The sequence below is a fragment of the Ranitomeya variabilis genome, chromosome 3 (assembly GCF_051348905.1).
Source record: "Ranitomeya variabilis isolate aRanVar5 chromosome 3, aRanVar5.hap1, whole genome shotgun sequence".
Lineage (NCBI taxonomy): Eukaryota > Metazoa > Chordata > Amphibia > Anura > Dendrobatidae > Ranitomeya > Ranitomeya variabilis.
Genome location: NC_135234.1, coordinates 451,884,417 through 451,906,944, shown reverse-complemented (window position 1 = coordinate 451,906,944; position 22,528 = coordinate 451,884,417). Strand labels below are relative to the sequence as shown.

The 22,528-nt window shown below is 46.8% G+C and overlaps 1 protein-coding gene across 1 annotated transcript in view; it reads right to left on the bottom strand.

Moving 5' to 3' along the window:
• The window catches only part of TMEM255B (transmembrane protein 255B), a 103,021-nt gene that overhangs the window by 30,275 nt on the left and 50,218 nt on the right, over positions 1–22,528 (bottom strand). The window contains exons 5-6 of the mRNA XM_077296558.1: positions 22,147–22,227; positions 5,110–5,195 (exon numbers count right to left, since the gene is read on the bottom strand). Of these exons, the coding sequence (XP_077152673.1) occupies positions 5,110–5,195; positions 22,147–22,227 (167 nt within the window). The remainder of the gene's footprint in view (positions 1–5,109; positions 5,196–22,146; positions 22,228–22,528) is intronic.

Sequence of the window (22,528 nt, the reverse complement as noted above, 5' to 3'; positions counted from 1 at the left end):
TGTGCTCTCGGACCCATTCCCGTACCTCTGCGGGGCACTTGGCAAGAAATTGTTCTATAAGGAACGCCTGTATAACATCTTCCACAGTAAAGGCGTTTTCTGCTTTCAGCCATCTCCGACATGCCTGGGACATCTTATGTGCATACATCCTAAACGATCCCCCCGTAGTGCATGGGAGGTCTCGGAACTTGGCCCTATATGAGTCTGGGGTGATAGCATGGTAATCCAGGATAGTCCGCTTTACAATGTTATAATCCCAGTTCCACTGGGAGTCAATGGTTCGGTAAGCCTCCGCCATGCTACCGTTCAGGAGTCCCACTAACAAACGCATCCAGCCAGAGTGGGGCACCTCCATCACAGCACACTGCTGTCCTTGAAGAACCCCTCCACATCGTAAACCTCATCAAATGGCTTAAAGTCTGTCCGGGTGATTCGTACATGCTCCAGGATCGTGGGATTTACACTCCACATTGCATTACTCCCTATTTCGATCTCCACTGCTTCTTGTCTCTGCTATGCCCGGCGGGCAGCCTCCTCCTTGTACTCCTGAGAGACGCCTGGGCCCAGAACTGCCATCTCTTCTTCGTACCACACCACCCACTGGCTTTTTGGGGTGGGGATCCCTGTCTCCTGCGATTGTCCTTCAGACATATGGGAGGAGGTGGCCGATCTGGCACCCACCAGTAGGTCAATTAAGGCTTCTTTAGTCAGTCCCTGGTAGTTCAGGCCAAGGTCTCCGGCTCTCTCCTGTAAACTGCATACAGTCCAATTTCTGTACTCACTGTGTGTGGTTCTCCATTAGGTTACACGCTGTTGATCCCTCTGCTTGCCACCAGTTGTCACGGTCCTTCTCCGATACCACACAATCAGCAGAGCAAGAGAATAGTGAACAATTCCAAAAGCTTTATTTAGGCAAAAACATGAAAGGTCCATATACCATCCACCACACAAAGGATAAGATAGTCCAGAAGCCGAATGCAGTTCAGTATCCGGATAAGTGTCCAAGGAGATGAGAGTCCACTAATCCAGCAGACAGAGAATAAAAAATGGTCTATATGTTTCCCCTTCTCTCTGACCTGCTGTTTTCACATCATCATTCCACACAAGACTGACCTCTCTGCTATTTTAAGTCTCCCTCCTCATTCACAGGTCAGGAGGGGGAAGGTTGCAGGGGCTCATTGTTTCAACAAGCTAGGTCAATATATCATTAGCATATTAGCAAACAATACTGTGGGGGCTGATATCAGATGGCAGCAACAGCCATTCATCAATTAGCAACTAACATTCTACAAGAGAACACCATGAAAATAAGTAAAATAGAAATATACAGGTCCTTCTCAAAAAATTAGCATATAGTGTTAAATTTCATTATTTACCATAATGTAATGATTACAATTAAACTTTCATATATTATAGATTCATTATCCACCAACTGAAATTTGTCAGGTCTTTTATTGTTTTAATACTGATGATTTTGGCATACAACTCCTGATAACCCAAAAAACCTGTCTCAATAAATTAGCATATTTCACCCGGCCAATCAAATAAAAGTGTTTTTTAATAACAAACCAAAAAACCATCAAATAATAATGTTCAGTTATGCACTCAATACTTGGTCGGGAATCCTTTGGCAGAAATGACTGCTTCAATGCGGCGTGGCATGGAGGCAATCAGCCTGTGACACTGCTGAGATGTTATGGAGGCCCAGGATGCTTCAATAGCGGCCTTAAGCTCATCCAGAGTGTTGGGTCTTGCGTCTCTCAACTTTCTCTTCACAATATCCCACAGATTCTCTATGGGGTTCAGGTCAGGAGAGTTGGCAGGCCAATTGAGCACAGTAATACCATGGTCAGTAAACCATTTACCAGTGGTTTTGGCACTGTGAGCAGGTGCCAGGTCGTGCTGAAAAATGAAATCTTCATCTCCATAAAGCATTTCAGCCGATGGAAGCATGAAGTGCTCCAAAATCTCCTGATAGCTAGCTGCATTGACCCTGCCCTTGATGAAACACAGTGGACCAACACCAGCAGCTGACATGGCACCCCACACCATCACTGACTGTGGGTACTTGACACTGGACTTCCGGCATTTTGGCATTTCCTTCTCCCCAGTCTTCCTCCAGACTCTGGCACCTTGATTTCCGAATGACATGCAAAATTTGCTTTCATCAGAAAAAAGTACTTGGGACCACTTAGCAACAGTCCAGTGCTGCTTCTCTGTAGCCCAGGTCAGGCGCTTCTGCCGCTGTTTATGGTTCAAAAGTGGCTTTACCTGGGGAATGCGGCACCTGTAGCCCATTTCCTGCACACGCCTGTGCACGGTGGCTCTGGATGTTTCCACACCAGACTCAGTCCACTGCTTCCTCAGGTTCCCCAAGGTCTGGAATCGGTCCTTCTCCACAATCTTCCTCAGGGTCCGGTCACCTCTTCTCGTTGTACAGCGTTTTCTGCCACATTGTTTCCTTCCAACAGACTTACCATTGAGGTGCCTTGATACAGCACTCTGGGAACAGCCTATTTGTTGAGAAATTTCTTTCTGGGTCAAAGGGTACCGTCACACAGTCACACTTTGATCGCTACGACCGTACGATCCGTGACGTTCCAGCGATATCCATACGATATCGCTGTGTCTGACACGCAGCAGCGATCAGGGATCCTGCTGAGAATCGTACGTCGTAGCAGATCGTATGGAACTTTCTTTCGTCGCTTGATCACCCGCTGTCATCGCTGGATCGTTGTGTGTGACAGCGATCCAGCGATGCGTTCGCTGGTAACCAGGGTAAACATCGGGTAACTAAGCGCAGGGCCGTGCTTAGTAACCCGATGTTTACCGTGGTTACCAGCGTAAAAGTAAAAAAAAAACAAACCGTACATGCTCACCATCTGATGTCCGTCAGGTCCCTTGCCGTCTGCTTTCCGCTCTGACTGTCTACCGGCCGGAAAGTGAGAGCAGATCACAGCAGTGACGTCGCCGCTGTGATCTGCTCTCACTGTATGGCGGCACTCAGTCAGAGCGGAAAGCAGACGGCAAGGGACCTGACGGACATCAGATGGTGAGCATGTACGGTTTGTTTTTTTTTACTTTTACGCTGGTAACCACGGTAAACATCGGGTTACTAAGCGCGGCCCTGCGCTTAGTTACCCGATGTTTACCCTGGTTACCCGGGGACTTCGGCATCGCTCCAGCGCCGTGATTGCACAGTGTGACCGCAGTCTACGACGCTGGAGCGATAATCGTACGACGCTGCGACGTCACGAATCGTGCCGTCGTAGCGATGTAAATGGTAGTGTGACGGTACCCTTACCCTCTTGCTTGAGGGTGTCAATGATGGCCTTCTTGACATCTGTCAGGTCGCTAGTCTTACCCATGATGGGGGTTTTGAGTAATGAACCAGGCAGGGAGTTTTTAAAAGCCTCAGGTATCTTTCATGTGTTTAGAGTTAATTATTTGATTCAGAAGATTAGGGTAATAGGTCATTTAGGGTACCGTCACACATTGAAATTTTCATCGCTGCGACGGCACGATCCGTGACGTCGCAGCGATCGTATGAATATCGCTCCAGCGTCGTAGACTGCGGTCACACGTTGCAATCACGGCGCTGGAGCGATGCCGAAGTCCCCGGGTAACCAGGGTAAACATCGGGTAACTAAGCGCAGGGCCGCGCTTAGTAACCCGATGTTTACCCTGGTTACCAGCGTAAACGTAAAAAAACAAACAGTACATACTCACCCGTCGGTGTCCTTCAGGTCCCTTGCCGTCTGCTTCCTGCTCTGAGTGCAGCCGTACAGTGAGAGCAGATCGCAGCACCGCTGTGATCTGCTCTCACTTTCCGGCCGGCACTCAGAGCAGGAAGCAGACGGCAAGGGACCTGAAGGACACCGACGGGTGAGCATGTACGGTTTGTTTTTTTACGTTTACGCTTGTAACCAGGGTAAACATCGGGTTACTAAGCGCGGCCCTGCGCTTAGTTACCCGATGTTTACCCTGGTTACAAGCGAAGACATCGCTGGATCGCTGTCACACACAACGATCCAGCGATGTCAGCGGGTGATCAAGCGACGAAAGAAAGTTCCATACGATCTGCTACGACGTACGATTCTCAGCAGGATCCCTGATCGCTGCTGCGTGTCAGACACTGCGATATCGTAACGATATCGCTAGAACGTCACGAATCGTAACGTCGTAGCGATGGAAATTTCAATGTGTGACGGTACCCTTAGAGAACCTTTTCTTGATATGCTAATTTATTGAGACAGGTTTTTTGGGTTATCAGGAGTTGTATGCCAAAATCATCAGTATTAAAACAATAAAAGACCTGACAAATTTCAGTTGGTGGATAATGAATCTATAATATATGAAAGTTTAATTGTAATCATTACATTATGGTAAATAATGAAATTTAACACTATATGCTAATTTTTTGAGAAGGACCTGTACACAAAAATGATACCCACATAACATATCACACCATCACAGTCTGCATGCAGATTTACTTACCCACTGAGGTTCTTGCATAGAAACTACATAATTGACAGTCACTTATTACTGTGGTTGAAGGCAAAAACAAGAAAGGGGTGCTCCCTGCGGCAGTATATTCAGTTTATATTTTATACAAAGCAATAAGCTTACTAACCTTCTAGAGTTGTGCATTAAATAGGCAAAACTCTATGATGAGCATGGCTGGGATATCAAACACCTCCCAGTGGATGTGGGCTTCTGCACCATATGGCTGAGAACGCTTGTCTCTGGGAAATAGGATCAATAAGCTAAAGATAATCAGCCTAATGTTAGGCGCTGCTCCTGACAAAAAGCGTGGGGGTGATTATAATTATGGAATTTCTTAATAAAAGGGTTGTAAAACAACGTGTTTCGGTAAAGGATTTGCACGTTCCTGTGGTTTGACACAATGTCCATGAGCAGCACTTGCAAAAGGCTGATCATCTCTAGTTTATTGTTCTTATTACTGTGACTTTCACAAGCATGTCAATATGAAAACTAATGCAGATTTCCCATGAATAGCCATATGAGGCATTTTATGGATGGTCTCTGAAAATTAACGTTTTAGCATAACCTTGTTATTTTTAGACAAAAAAAAAAAAGATTTCATACTTGTCACAGTCATAGAGGTCACAGCAATAGCATGTGTGAGTCCGAATTTTTAGTTGACACCGGCTACTTCCAGTAGAGCAGGTCACCTGTAATGGACAGCAAGTAAAACTATGGTTAGATGACTATTCTCAATAACATAGTAACATACTAAGACCCTACAACTGTACAACTACCTCAAAGGGAACCTTTCAGGTGATTCGTGCTGCTCAAACCACTGACAGCATGAATTGCCGCCTGGCTGCATCAAGGCATACTATTCTCTAAAATGCTCTAGTGTTTAAGAGAAAATGTACTTTAAAGATCCTTTGTACTTTTAAGGTCTTTCCAGAACTGCTAGTGGTGACTGACAGGCCTTTCACTATGTACACATAAAGGACAGACCTGTGAATCACTTGTGGCGCTAGTAAGGCTACGTTCACATTTGCGTTGTGCGCCGCAGCGTCGGCGCCGCAACGCACAACGCAAATAAAAACGCAGCAAAACGCATGCACAACGCTGCGTTTTGCGCCGCATGCGTCGTTTTTTTCATTGAATTTGGACGCAGCAAAAATGCAACTTGCTGCGTCCTCTGCGCCCGGACGCGGGCGCCGCAGCGACGCATGCGGCGCAAAACGCAAGTGCGCCGCATGTCCATGCGCCCCCATGTTAAATATAGGGGCGCATGACGCATGCGGCGCCGCTGCGGCGCCCGACGCTGCGGCGAGGACCGCAAATGTGAACGTAGCCTAAGAGATAGCTGGAGCAAAGCCGGAATAATCTCATTCCGGCTGTTGGAATGATGCTTATTTTTGTATATATTGCAACAATTACTATTTACTACTTTTTTAATAGTGCGTGGGTTCCTGTCTCCAGCTATAGTGTTATATTGCCAAAAATGCACTGTTTAAAAAAAACAAAAACAAAAAACATACAGTTTCTGTTCACTGTGTGTAGCTGGAACGCCATCACTTTACTTTCACTTTGCAAGCTGACAGACAACTTACTAAGATCCTTCCTAAGCTACAAGAAATACCAGTTGTAAGCTGTGCTATCTTTGTTCCTGGATATGTATATATTCACTGTTGAATGCCTGGACAGTACAGTGTAAGAGGTATGGATTAGACTATCGCGTTCCTGCCCCTGAAGACACTAATCGCATTGTAATTTGTATTATGTCTTGCGTCTTTTGTATATATTGTCATGTGATGTTTGCTTATGTAATGTGTAGTAATGTATAATGTAGGATGTAATACCTTAAGATAAATAATGTTGGTAGTGTACAGTATAGAATAGCATACGGTAAGACATAGGTTATGACTTAGGACATAAGATAGGTAGGATAGGTGACTGTAGTTAGGTCATGATGACATTGGGGTAGAGTTAATGTTCGGGACTAGCCCAGAGTCGGAAGTGCTTAGCGTTAGGGGAAGAGACCACTTCCTGTAATTAGGCAGATAGGGACAAGTTTGAGTTCAAGTAGGAAGTGTTTGTGAGCAGTGCAGACATTGTGGGTGAAGTACAGCAAAGGAGACTTAGGGACAAGAGAGTAGTGTGACCATAGAGTGACCGAAGAGATAGCGAGACCTTCCACCTTAAAAGGGTTCTTGGATAGGATGACTTATCACGTGAAACTCCGAGCTTGCTGAACACTGAAAGCAACGGACCTAAACAGGACTGAGTTTGTGGAACTAGTGAGGGTCTCGTGCGGTAGATCCAGGGTGCCAGTATTGGAAGAACTGGGATGCAGAACCGCTTAACAGGTAGAGAGCCTTGCTGAACAGGACTGTGTTGACAAGTTAGGCTATGATGAAGTGGGGTGAAACAGTGTGCTTTACTGGCCCTGGAAGTAGACTACAGTGGAAGGATACTGTGTGTGTGAAAATGCTTTACACTGTGAAAGAAACATCTAAAAGACATTGCACCCACTACCTCTTGAACATGACCCTTACAAAGTTACCGTTCAGTAAAGACTGTTTTAAAATGGAAGTCTCCTTTATTGAACACTGAAACCTATGGTCCTGGCTGGTCAACACAATGGGATACAGGCGGTCTGCACAGGCGCAAGGCCCTCGCAGCACGAACACCCAGCCAGGACCCACTCATGTAGCATTCCAGAGCATAACAGGAAAAGAGTGCCTCGTCCACAGCTACCACCTCATGCTACAATACACGACCATGAGCTTTGACAGTCATAGTAGCTGGTTTGTAGCATAGATATTTAGGGTACCCATTCAATAACATGAGCATTGCTACTTGTGAGAATCAGCCACACAATGATAGAAGTGAATATGTTATTAGCCCAGAATTATGGACTATTTTAAAAAGGGTTTATTTGGTGCTTTACTCTCATATTCATCCTTATGGGCTTAAATGACAGGTCACTGAACCTTCACTGACATGCCTTCTATTTGAAATATTGCGCTTGTGCAGTTCATATTGTAGTCTTTGGTTAAAAAAAAATGTACAGCAAAATGGCGCCAGTGGAGCATGCACAGTAGCATCTAGCACTTGCCGATAGATGCTACTGCACAAGCATCTTTCGCCATCAAGAGATAGAAGCTACTGCACATGTGCGGCCACCAATGTCATTTTGCTGTAGTTAATTTTTTTTTACAAAGACCACAATATGAACTGTTCAAGCGCAGTATTTAAAATAGCAGGCAGGTCACTGTAGGTTCAGTGACCTGTCATTTACACCCCTAAGTATGAATATGAGAACAAAGCACCAAGTAAAGATCCGCCCACATGCCGGCTTCGAAGCACAAGAATCTCATGAATGAAAGCTGAAAATACAGAGTAAACAACAACCACAAGACGGATTTACCGTATATACTCGAGTATAAGCCGAGATTTTCAGCCCATTTTTTTAGGCTGAAAGTGCCCCTATTGGCTTATACTCAAGTCATTGTCCCAGAGGGTCGGCGGGGGAGGGGGAGCGGCAGCTGTCACATCATACTCAACTGCTCCCGGCACGTCTCTGCATGTCCCTGCTTCTCGGGCACCCGCAGCTCTTCATGTGTTCAGTGGTCACGTGGTATCACTCATTAAAGTAATGAATATGGACGCGACTCCACTCCCATAGGGGTGGAGCGCATATTCATTACTTTAATGAGCGGTACCAGTGACCGCTGAACATAGGAACAAGCTGCCGGCGTCAGAGACCATCGCATCGGAAAAGCTGCCAGGGACCGCCCCAGGAGGGTGAGCCATGCGATATTCACCTGTCCCCGTTCCACCGCCGCTCGCTGCTTCGTCTTCCGCGTCCTCTGGCTGTGACGGTCAGGTCAGAGGGTGCGATGACATGTTTAGTGTGCTCTCTGCTCTCCGCCTGAACAGTCATAGCCAGAGGACCCGGAAGACACAGCGGCGCGCAGCGATGGAACAGGGACAGGTGAATATCACAACTGCCGATGTGCCTGCCTTCTCAGGACAAGAGGTGAGTATGTCATTCTTTTTTTTTTTTTAATCGCAGCAGCAGCATATGGGGCAAATGTTTCTATGGAGCATCTTATGGGGCCATAATCAACCTTTATGCAGCATATGGGGCACATTTTCTATGGAGCATCTTTAGGGGCCATAATCAACGTTTGTGCAGCATTATATGGGGCAATTGTTTCTATGGAGCATCTTATGGGACTATAATCAACTTTGTGCAGCATTATATAGGTTAAATGTTTCTATGGAGCATCTTATGGGGCCATAATCAACCTTTATGCAGGATTGTATGGGGCAAATGTTTCAATGGAGCATCTTATTGGGGGCTATAATCAACCTTTGTGCAGCATTATATGGGGCATATTTTGTATGAAGCATCTTATGGGGCCCATCCTAAACTTTATGGAGCATTATATGGGGCATATTTTATTATGGAGCATCTTATGGGGCCCATCATGAACTATATGGAGCATTATAACTAGGGTTGAGCGAAACGGGTCGGCAATTTTCAGAAGTCGCCGACTTTTGGCAAAGTCGGGTTTCATGAAACCCGACCCGACCCCTGTGTGGGGTCGGCCATGAAGTCGGCGATCTTCTGAATCTGGAATCGGAATTCCGATACCGATTCCCGATATGTTTAAGATATCGGGAATTGGTATCGGAATTCAGATTTAAGTGTAAAATAAAGAATTAAAATAAAAAATATCGCTATACTTACTCTCTGATGCGCCCTGGTACTAAGCGGGAACCTTCCTTCCTTAGAATCAGCCTTCCAGGACCTTGCGGTGACGTCGCCGCTTGTGATTGGACACGCGGCCGCCCATGTGACCGCTCGCGCGACCAATCACAAGCCGCGACGTCACCGTGACGTCACCGAAGGTCCTGGAAGGGCTGATTCTTAGGAAGGAAGGCTGCCGGAAAGAAGCAGGGCGCGTGCGAGGGTGAGTATATACCTAATAGGAATATACTCACCCTCGGCTTCTTTCCAGCAGCCTTCCTTCCTAAGAATCAGCCCTTCCAGGACCTTCGGTGACGTCACGGTGACGTCGCGGCTTGTGATTGGTCGCACGAGCGGTCACATGGGCGGCCGCGCGACCAATCACAAGCCGCGACGTCACCGCAAGGTCCTGGAAGGCTGATTCTAAGGAAGGAAGGTTCCCACTTAGTTCCAGGGCGCATCAGAGGGTAAGTATGGCGATATTTTTTATTTTAATTCTTTATTTTACACTTAAATATGGATCCCAGGGCCTGAAGGAGAATTTCCGCTCCTTCAGACCCTGGGAACCATTGGAAACCCAATGCACTGCATTGGGTTTCGAGTTTCGGCCGACCCCGACCCCGACTTTTTTATAGGATCGGCCGATTTCACTCGACCCGACTTTTGAAAAAGTCGCGTTTCGTGAAACCCGACCCGATCCTATAAATGTAAAGGTCGCTCAACCCTAATTATAACATCTGCAAAGAGTTTGTATGTTCTCCCCGTGTTTGCGTGGGTTTCCTCCAGGCACTCCAGTTTCCTCCCACTTTCCAAAGACATACTGAGAGGGAATTTAGATTGTGAGCCCCATTGGGGACAGCGATGATAATGTCTGTAAAGCGCTGCGGAATATGTTAGCGCTATATAAAAATAAAGATTATTATTATTATATAGGGTGTATTTTGTATGGAGCATCTTATGGGGCCCATCATGAACTTTATGGAGCATTATATGGGGCTCCTAATTCAATATGGATATTCAAAAACACTTAACCTACTGAATTAATTTTAGTTTTATTGGTATCTATTTTTATTTTTGAAATTTACCAGTAGCTGCTGCATTTCCCACCCTAGGCTTATACTCGAGTCATTAAGGTTTCCCGTTTTTTTGTGGCAAAAATAGAGGTCTCGGTTTATACTCGGGTCGGCTTATACTCGAGTATATACGGTAATTAACCCAGGTATCATTTTAATCAGGGTAACGGCACCAACCTGACAGTGTCTGTAGTTTACTTAGCAAAATCCTGATGACAGATTTGCTTTAAGATGCACTAATGTGTACCAAAATTTCAGTTCAACAATATTGGTAAAAAAGTAGCACACAAACAAGTGGTGTAAAGTTAAATATAAGTGGCTAAAAAAGCACCAAATTTATCATCCAGCATGAGCCTCTGTGATAAATTTGGCATATTTTAATACTGACTACTCTGCAAATTAGACAGAAGAGGCTGGTGGTTCTGAAGCCGTTTTCACCTGAAAATCTTGTAATTTTCGCCCACCTGTAAAAAACCATTGTGTAAACATACCCTAACAGTGACATTCTTCTAGTCTGCAGAAAAATGGAGGAGCAGACATTGGGCATTAAACACACTATCACTGGATGCAAGAATTAGGGGGCATTTAAACGTCCATATGCAAATAAGTTCAACCACAATGCACATGTAGCGCCCCCACTGCCGCAGGGCCGAGGGGTACCCAGTGCCGGGCCTCTGAGTCTCTGCTCCGGGGTTGTCACGGCGGCTAGGCCCGGTCCGTGACCCTGTCGTGGGGCGCACAGTGTAATAGGTATAACGGATGATGGTGATGAGGCTGTAGTGGTGCAGTGCAGTAAATAACGAGGACACCAGGTTGCAGTCTCTTTACCTCTTTACTGAAGATCTCTGGGTCCTCAGTCCAGAATATGGTTCACCAGGCTGCGCAAGTCCGGCCGGTCCAATGGCACCTCCAGAGTTCTCTTCACAGGTGGAAATCGGTGCCTTCCTTCTAGCGCTATGTGTTGCAGTCCTTCCCTGCTGTGCTTACGGAAAGTCCCCACAACTGTTGTGTCTGTTTCTTAAGTTCCCTCACAACTCAATTAGATGATGTTCTGCTAATTCTCCGTCCCTCCCTGGTGTTCTGGTTGGGACGGCACCCGTTTGACGGGTAGGCTCGGAGCTCTTCCGGGACCCTAGAGTCGCCCCTCTCCAGAAGTTGCCCCCCAAGACTGCATAGGTGATTTAAGTTAGACAGCCCGCCTCAGACTGACTGTCCTGCCGCTGTTTGAAGTATTGCTTGAAGCTGAATGTTATTATACTCCCTCGGCGTTCCGGCCACCGGTAGTGCGCCTCAGTAGGATGTTGCCTCGGTCTTACAGCACGACCCCTACTGGTATTTCTCCTTTTGCGTGATCTCGTTTCTCACTCAGCACAATCTATCTCTCTTCTAGTCCTTCCTTGGGCACCGCCGCTACCCGGAGCAGGCACGGTCCCGTTACGTTCGTTCAAGTTGCTAAGCCTCTGTCAGGATCCCACCCCTGACAGAGACCCTACTGTATCTTCCCCCACAACACCCTCTGCCACAAGGTGTTGCCTGGTTCCAACCCAGTCAGCTTTCTGATCTAACTTCCTGCCTGACCCCCAGTTTACCTACTATGGTGGGGAGTGGCCTAATGAATAGAACCCTTAGCTCCCCCCGGAGGCCCGACTGTGAAATGTCTTGGTGTCTGTGATACCTGATCAGATGAACTCCTTCAGTGCCATCAGACGTACCATAGCTCCCCTTAGTGGCGGAGCCACAGTACTGCAACGACCAGGACTCTGGGGCGCTGCACACAGACTTGCCGCGGATCTCCTGACCCGAGCGTGACCGCTTCATAGAAATATATGCAGCTGTCACACTCGAATCAGGAGACTCAAGGCCAGTCCGTGCATTTCAGTCCGATCTTGAGCCGATTTGTATGGATGTCTGAATGCGCCCTAAAGAGGGAGGGTATAGACAAGGAGCTGCACATAGCTAATATGGGGAAAGACTGAAATTGCAGCTTCACAGGAATTCATAGAGAAGGCAGACTGGGCATTTAGCAGCAGTCACATTCACTATTTGTTTTTTTATATGGCATCCAGTGTATTTTGAAGCTGCTGCTTTTCCTCCGCATTGATGCAGCATAAAGTATCTTCCCTTCTGTACTGTAGTAAGGCAGGCAGCAGTGAGGTGGTGTAAACTGACACTGCCATGGTCCACAGCCAACAACCATGTTCTTCTCTGGTCACAGACTGGACACCTCCCATGTCACTCAGGGAAAGCACCTAATAACTTGGATAAAGCCATGTAATATGATGGGCTCTGTTCTTTAATGCAGAGGAAGCGCTAGTACAGACGCACAACTGAAATAACTGCTTTTATATTGCTTAGAGGGCATGAAAGAAAAGGTGATATTCTTTATTGTGCCCCTTCACCTTTATAGTTAAACTAGCTGTACTACCCGGCTTCGCCCGGGGTAATAACTGCTGTTAGCAAAATAGAATGTGTTAACAAAAATTTATTCTGCACAAAAAAACCACAAAACAAATAGAAATGTAATTATTAAAAGGCAAAAACTAAGCTAATAGAAGCATTTTACAACATATATTTCAACACCAGAGATATTCCACACAGATTTAACTAAATTGGCCAAGTAATGTGAAGTAATCTTCTACTACTTATTCGAGAGCCTTTTGATAAACGACATTCTTAGTTTTTCCTTCAGGTGCAAAGACAAACAGATTTTTGGCTGTTCCAACTCTTGAACAGGCCACATAAAGTTGACTGTTGTGAACTCTGTTTTCGGGCTCCCTCTTGTGGTCACTGGTGGTATGGTGTGACTTTTGCTTTGGGCTCCCCCTGGTGGCCTTGTTTGTTATCCTGCTGGTCTCTGGCTATCAGCTGGTTCGTTATCCTCTGGGAGGTTCCTATATAGCTCTGTTTTACTTTCACTTGTTGCCGGCTGTCGATGTAATCAGTGCTACTCAGATTCCTTCTGACTACCTTGCTCCCAGTCCATCCAGGATAAGCTAAGTTTTATTTGCTCATTTTTAGATCAGCAGTGTTTATCATGTTTTCTGTTCCAGCTTGCTAAAATGTAATTCCCTCGCTTGCTGGTTGCTCTAGTGGGCTGAGTTTCTCCCCACACACCGTTAGTTGGTGTGTGGGTTCTTGAAATCTCAGGATGGATATTTTGTAAGGGTTTTTTATTGATCGCATAGACCCCTGCTCTATTTTCTGCTTTCTAGTACTAGTGGGCCTCTTTTGCTGAATCTGATTTCATCCCTATGTATGTGCCTTCTTCTTACTTCACCGTTAATATTTGTTGGGGGCTTCTATATCTTTGGGGATTATTTCTCTGGAGGCAAGCGAGGTCTTTCTTTCTCTTTAGGGGTAGCTAGTTCCTCAGGCTGGCTCGAGACGTCTAAGAATTTTTTAGGCACGTTCACCGGCTACCTCTAGTTGTTTTGGATAGGTTCAGATTTGCGATCAGTCCAGTTACCATCTCCCTAGAGCTCGTCCTTAGTTTAATCACTTGCTGATCTATTTGTGATCCTCCGCCACTTGGGATCAGGGCAGTTTCTAGCCCAAAAATGACACAGGGCGAGAGTAGGAAATTTCTCCCCCCCCCCCCCCCCCCCGGCACCGAAAATAATAAACATTATTTTTGTGGGCTTGAGTAATAAATAGAGAGCAGGCTTGTATCTTCCCTTTTTTTAATAAATTATAATTTGCCTTTAACTTATATAGAACTTGGGGAAAAGGGACAAGTATGCTAATTATTAACGGTGAGAACAAAGTTGTAGGTAAATAATATCTATTAATTATTTTGGAAACAGATCCTAAAAATTGTAGGTTGCAGATTTATGAGAAACTGACTCTTCTAGATTTAGCCGCTGCAAAAGCATTAATAGCTTCCGAATAATTCAGCTTTTCTGCCAGTTCATTTTCTAATTCCAGGTCACATTTACTAATCTCTTCTAAAAGGAGATTGGCGAGACTTTCCCCAGATGTATCAGTAGCAGGACGATAGCCAATAAAATGTTCCTTTATTGCTACGTGATCATCATCTATATCAACAAATCTTAAGGTGTATGACAACTGTTCAGTGTGACCTGCATCTTGTGTGCAGTCCAACATTATTGAAAAATACTTAGATCTTTTGGCTTTTTCTAGAATACATTTCTTCACCTGAGAGGCCATCAAGCAGATAATTTCATTTTGAATTAAATTTCCACAGTAATGTGTATGGATTTCCTGGGAAGTAATTCGTTTTAAATGATCTCTCATTACTGGTTCAAATTTTCCAAGAAGCTCTATAAGCCCAAGGAAATGTCCATTATTTGGTGTAAACAATGTATTTGACGATCCTCGAAAAGCTAAATTATTGGTTGCCAGGTATACAGTTACTGCCATAACTCTTTCCAACACTTCTCGCCTGGGTGAGGATGCCACCAGACTGCCAAAGATGAGGTAAGTCAGCTGGGCCCCCTCCCGGGTTTCATGCTGTGGGGCATGCCAAATCAGCATGCCCCAAGGGTGGTTGGGGGGGGGGCAGGTGTGGGGGTCCCCATCCAAAAAAAAAGGCTAGCCCAACCCATCCCATCCCTCAGACCCCCTCACCTGTTCAGTGTGTCAGTGCCCTCTGCCCTCTGAGTCTGAGCGCGCTCAGACTGCTAAATGGGGCTGCTGGGAAGGGAAGGACTAATCCATAGGCAGGGGGTGGGCATTTTTGCTATACTGCTACCACTGTCAGACTAGACTGCAGCCTGTCCTGTCCAGCATTGAAATTGGCAACAGCCAGGCAGCCTAGTCTGACAGTGATAGTGTGTGTGCTTAGCTCTTTGATCACTGTCTCAGGGAGCGCCCGTGCTCAGCCGAGAGCGCGGCGCCCCTGCTATCAGTGTGGGAGTGGCCGAGCTGCCTCATCCTGGCTGTTCATTCTCGCTGTTCATCCAGCGCGGAGCGGAGGTGAGTCATACCTCCCAACTTTTGAAGATGGGAAAGAGGGACAAAGTTTGCGGCGCGCTTTGCGCGCCGCGGCAAATTTTAGGCCACGCCTCTGACCACACCCATTCATAATTAGTCACACCCATATCCACATCCCAACCACACCCATTTAGCACTGCCGATCACACTGTTTCATATACAATAATTATAAACAAAAAAATATGGCCACACAGTGCCCCATACTGTATAATGGCCACACATGATGCTCCATACTGTATAATGAACACACATGACGCTCCATACTGTATAATGGCCACACATGATGCTCCATACTGTATAATGAACACACATGATGCTCCATACTGTATGACCGCACATGATGCTCCATACTGTATAATGACCGCACATGATGCTCCATACTGTATAATGACCCCACATGATGCTCCATACTGTATAATGGCCGCACATGATGCTCCATACTGTATAATGAACACACATGATGCTCCATACTGTATGACCGCAAATGATGCTCCATACTGTATAATGACCGCACATGATGCTCCAGACTGTATAATGACCGCACATGATGCTCCATACTGTATAATGACCCCACATGATGCTCCATACTGTATAATGACCGCACATGATGCTCCATACTGTATAATGGCCGCACATGATGCTCCATACTGTATAATGGCCACACATGATGCTCCATACTGTATAATGGCCGCACATGATGCTCCATACTGTATAATGGCCACACATGATGCTCCATACTGTATAATGACCGCACATGATGCTCCATACTGTATAATGACCGCACATGATGCTCCATACTGTACAATGACCGCACATGATGCTCCATATTGTATAATGACCGCACATGATGCTCCATACTGTATAATGACCGCACATGATGCTCCATACTGTATAATGGCCACACATAATGCTCCATACTGTATAATGACCGCACATGATGCTCCATACTGTATAATGACCGCACATGATGCTCCATATTGTATAATGACCACACATGATGCTCCATACTGTATAATGACATACAGGCACGCAGCTCACACACAGGCACGCAGCTCACACGCACGCAGCTCACAAACACATGCAGCTTTGACACAAATGCATCACACACGCAGCCATCACACACACACGCAGCCATCACACACACACACACGCAGCCATCACACACACACACGCAGCCATCACACACACACACACACGCAGCCATCACACACACATGCAGCCATCACACACACACGCAGACATCACACACGCAGCCATCACACACACACACACACGCAGCCATCACACACACACGCAGCCATCACACACACGCAGCCATCACACACACACAGCCATCACACACACACAGCCATCACACACACACAGCCATCACACACACACAGCCATCACACACACACAGCCATCACACACACGCAGCCATCACACACACACAGCCATCACACACACACGCAGCCATCACACACACGCAGCCATCACACACACGCAGCCATCACACACACGCAGCCATCACACACACGCAGCCATCACACACACACACGCAGCCATCACACACACACGCAGCCATCACACACACAGCCATCACACACACACACGCAGCCATCACACACACACACACACGCGCAGCCATCACACATGCAGCCATCACACACACACGCAGCCATCACACACACACACGCAGCCATCACACACACACACGCAGCCATCACACACACACGCAGCCATCACACACACACACGCAGCCATCACACACACACACACACGCGCAGCCATCACACATGCAGCCATCACACACACACGCAGCCATCACACACACACACGCAGCCATCACACACACACACGCAGCCATCACACACACACGCAGCCATCACACACACACACGCAGCCATCACACACACACACACGCAGCCATCACACACACACACACGCAGCCATCACACACACACAGCCATCACACACACACGCAGCCATCACACACACACACACACGCAGCCATCACACACACATGCAGCCATCACACACACACGCAGACATCACACACGCAGCCATCACACACACACACACACGCAGCCATCACACACACACGCAGCCATCACACACACGCAGCCATCACACACACACAGCCATCACACACACACAGCCATCACACACACACAGCCATCACACACACACAGCCATCACACACACACAGCCATCACACACACACAGCCATCACACACACGCAGCCATCACACACACACAGCCATCACACACACACGCAGCCATCACACACACGCAGCCATCACACACACGCAGCCATCACACACACGCAGCCATCACACACACGCAGCCATCACACACACACACGCAGCCATCACACACACACGCAGCCATCACACACACACGCAGCCATCACACACACACACGCAGCCATCACACACACACACACACGCGCAGCCATCACACATGCAGCCATCACACACACACGCAGCCATCACACACACACACGCAGCCATCACACACACACACGCAGCCATCACACACACACGCAGCCATCACACACACACACGCAGCCATCACACACACACACACGCAGCCATCACACACACACACACGCAGCCATCACACACACACAGCCATCACACACACACACGCAGCCATCACACACACGCAGCCATCACACACACACACACGCAGCCATCACACACACACAGCCATCACACACACACACCCAGCCATCACACACACACACACGCAGCCATCACACACATCACACACACACAATCTCCTCTGTGATGCAGGGGCGGCTGATGTCCATGTGCAGCTCTCTGCTGAAGTCTTCAGTCTCCTGCTCACAGCTCTGCACTATCCCGGCACCTCCCCCGTCTCTCCTTCTCTGCCGGGATAGCAGCTAAGAGCAGAAGCCGGAGCTCCGTGCACACACAGCCAGAGGTAGTGAATCGCTGACCTTTCTTCTTGATTGCTGCAGGCTCTCTCCTTCAGCGTGGCAGCGCCGCACAGGGGGCGGGAGGGGGGGGGGGGTGTTGCGCGGGCGGTCAGGAGGCAGCTTTTATATAAAAAAAAAAAAAAACAGGCTCTCTCTACGTCCCGGAAGTGGGCGGGGCTTCACCGGCGGCCGCAAATTCGGGATTTTAAATGCCCGAAGCGGGACAGCGGGACCCCGGTGCCAAAGCGGGACTGTCCCGCTGAAATCGGGACGGTTGGGAGGTATGGGTGAGTGGCGGCGCCGAGGTGGCCGCAACCATTATGTGCGGTGCGGGGGGGGGGGCGCGGCGACGCGAGGCGATGATCTGACCGCTCAGCTGTCAGATTTGCAGCTGAGTTCGGGCAGGGCGCGCCCGCGCTCAGCACTGAGCGCGGCATCCGCGCCCCTGACAGCCCTTAAACAGCAGCAGCAGCGGGCAGGGGACCACCGGGGCCCGAGGCCTCTCCTGCGCCCCCCGGCCCCACGGCGCCCCGTGTGGCCGCCCTGCCCGCCCTGTTGAAGAAACGGCCCTGCTTGGGATCATAACAGTTGACCATGAGAAAAGCATGGAGATTGTAAATCTAAGCTAGCTGAAGAGCCCGGCGTTGCCTGGGCATAGTAAATATCTGTGGTTAGTTATAGCACCTCACTTCTCTTATTTTCCCATCACGCCTCTCATTTTCCCCATCACATCTTTCATTTTCCCCCTCACATCTCTCATTTTCTCCCTCACACCTCTCATTTTCCCCCTCACTCCTCTTATTTTCCCCCTCACTCCTCTCATTCCCCCCTAACACTTGTCATTTCCACCTCACATCTGTCATTTTCCGATCACTCCACTATTTTCCCTCACTCCTCTCATTTTGCACTCACACCTTTTCATTTTCACCTCACACCTCTCATTTTCACCTCAGTATATACATGTTTGTCATCTCCCTTATATATAGTATACACCTGTATGTCATCTCCTGTATATAGTATATACCTGTATGTCATCTCCCCTGTATATAGTATATACCTGCTGTGTGTCATCTCCCCTGTATATAGTATATACCTGTATGTCATCTCCTCCTATATATAGTATATACCTGTATGTAATCTCCTCCTGTATATAGTATATACCTGTGTGTCATCTCACCTATATATAGTATATATCTGTGTGTCATCTCCTCCTGTATATAGTATATACCTGTATGTCATCTCCTCCTATACATAGCATATACCTGTATGTCATCTCCTCCGGTATATAGTATATACCTGTGTGTCATCTCCTTCTGTATATAGTATATACCTGTATGTCATCTCCTTCTGTATATACACTCACCGGCCACTTTATTAGGTACACCTGTCCAACTTCTTGTTAACACTTAATTTCTAATCAGCCAATCACATGGCGGCAACTCAGTGCATTTAGGCATGTAGACATGGTCAAGACAATCTCCAGCAGTTCAAACCGAGCATCAGTATGGGGAAGAAAGGTGATTTGAGTGCCTTTGAACGTGGCATGGTTGTTGGTGCCAGAAGGGCTGGTCTGAGTATTTCAGAAACTGCTGATCTACTGGGATTTTCACGCACAACCATCTCTAGGGTTTACAGAGAATGGTCCGAAAAAGAAAAAAAATCCAGTGAGCGGCAGTTCTGTGGGCGGAAATGCCTTGTTGATGCCAGAGGTCAGAGGAGAATGGGCAGACTGGTTCGAGCTGATAGAAAGGCAACAGTGACTCAAATCGCCACCCGTTACAACCAAGGTAGGCCTAAGAGCATCTCTGAATGCACAGTGCGTCGAACTTTGAGGCAGATGGGCTACAGCAGCAGAAGACCACACCGAGTACCACTCCTTTCAGCTAAGAACAGGAAACTGAGGCTACAATTTGTACAAGCTCATCGAAATTGGACAGTAGAAGATTGGAAAAACGTTGCTTGGTCTGATGAGTCTCGATTTCTGCTGCGACATTCGGATGGTAGGGTCAGAATTTGGCGTAAACAACATGAAAGCATGGATCCATCCTGCCTTGTATGGAGCATCTTTGGGATGTGCAGCCGACAAATCTGCGGCAACTGTGTGATGCCATCATGTCAATATGGACCAAAATCTCTGAGGAATGCTTCCAGCACCTTGTTGAATCTATGCCACGAAGAATTGAGGCAGTTCTGAAGGCAAAAGGGGGTCCAACCCGTTACTAGCATGGTGTACCTAATAAAGTGGCCGGTGAGTGTAGTATATACCTGTATGTCATCTCCTGCTGTATGTAGTATGTACCTGTATGTCATCTCCTCCTCTATATAGTATATACCTGTGTGTCATCTCTCCTGTATATAGTATATATCTGTGTGTCATCTCCTCCTGCATATAGTATATACCTGTGTGTCATCTCCTCCTGTATATAGTATATATCTTTGTCATCTCCTCCTGTATTAGACCTCGTTCACACGTTATTTGGTCAGTATTTTTACCTCAGTATTTGTAAGCTAAATTGGCAGCCTGATAAATCCCCAGCCTACAGGAAGCCCCACCCCCTGGCAGTATGTATTAGCTCACACATACACATAATAGACAGGTCATGTGACTGACAGCTGCCGGATTCCTATATGGTACATTTGTTGCTCTTGTAGTTTGTCAGCTTATTAATCAGATTTTTATTTTTGAAGGATAATACCAGACTTGTGTGTGTTTTAGGGCGAGTTTCGTGTGTCAAGTTGTGTGTGTTGAGTTGCATGTGGCGACATGCGTGTAGCAATTTTTTGTGTGTCGAGTTGCATGTGACAGGTTAGTGTAGCAAGTTGTGTGCAGCAAGTTTTGCGCATGACGAGTTTTTGCGCGTGGCGAGTTTTATGTGTGGTGCCTTTTGAGTATGTGCAAGTTTTGTGTGAGGCAACTTTTGCATGTGTTGCAACTTTTGTGCATGTGGCAATTTTTCCGCGTGTGCACGTTTTGCATGTGGCGAGTTTTCCATGAGGTGAGTTTTGCACGTGTGGAGAGTTTTGCGCGTGGCGAGTTTTGAGCGGCGACTTTTGTGTTTCAACTTTTATGTGGCGAGGTTGGTGTATGTGTGGTGAAATGTGCGCTGAGGGTGGTATATGTGTTCGAGCACGTGGTAGTGTGTGGCGCATTTTGTGTGTGTGTTCATATCCCCGTGGTGGTGTGGTGATTATCCCATGTCGGGGCCCCACCTTAGCAACTGTACAGTATATACTCTTTGGCGCCATCGCTCTCATTCTTTAAGTCCCCCTTGTTCACATCTGGCAGCTGTTAATTTGCCTCCAACACTTTTCCTTTCATTTTTTCCCCATTATGTAGATAGGGGCAAAATTGTTTGGTGAATTGGAAAGCACGGGGTTAAAATTTCACCTCACAACATAGCTTTGACGCTCTCAGGGTCCAGACGTGTGACTGTGCAAAATTTTGTGCCTGTAGCTGCGACACCTCCAACACTTTTCCTTTCACTTTTTCCGCATTATGTAGATAGGGGCAAAATTGTTTGGTGAATTGGAAAGCGCGGGGTTAAAATTTCACCTCACAATATAGCCTATGACGCTCTCGGGGTCCAGACGTGTGACTGTGCAAAATTTTGTGGCTGTAGCTGCGACGGTTCAGATGCCAATCCCGGACACACACACACACACACACACACACACACACACACACACACACACACACACACACACACACACACACACACACACACACACATTCAGCTTTATATATTAGATTGGGCTCTAGATGGTGGCCTGTCTTCACCTGCACTGTGTTCTCCCTGCCTTTACTAACCTAAACCACTAGGAATGTTAACCCTTGATATTTAGTATTAACCCATAATCCCCTTAGTGTTCCACTTCACCACCATAAGCAATTCGAGAAAACTAGAGATATTACTAGGAATACAAGTTTAATATAGCAGTTTTACATATTATCTTACGTCTGTCTGTTGCGCATCATAGGCAAGTCCTGATCCACTTGCATAGAATTTGCATCTTCCAGAGTACAAAGGTCTTGGTTCCTTTAAAAAAAAAAAAAAAAGTCAATCAAATATCTAGATCAAACATTTTGAATGTTCTAGATTTTATAACAATTTTTTTCTCTGATAGTAATGAAACCGAAGGGATCTGGACTCAGAATTGTGAAATATAAGTATTTGAATCTACAAACAGTGGATGGAAGCATTGACAGTAAAGTGATGTTCTCAGATAGCCTACGCACGTTACTTTTATTCACTATTTCAATAAACTTTGAAGGAAATTGAAAACTTGAGACTAACATTCTCAAAGAAACCATCAATGTTGACAACTATCACTGTTTCA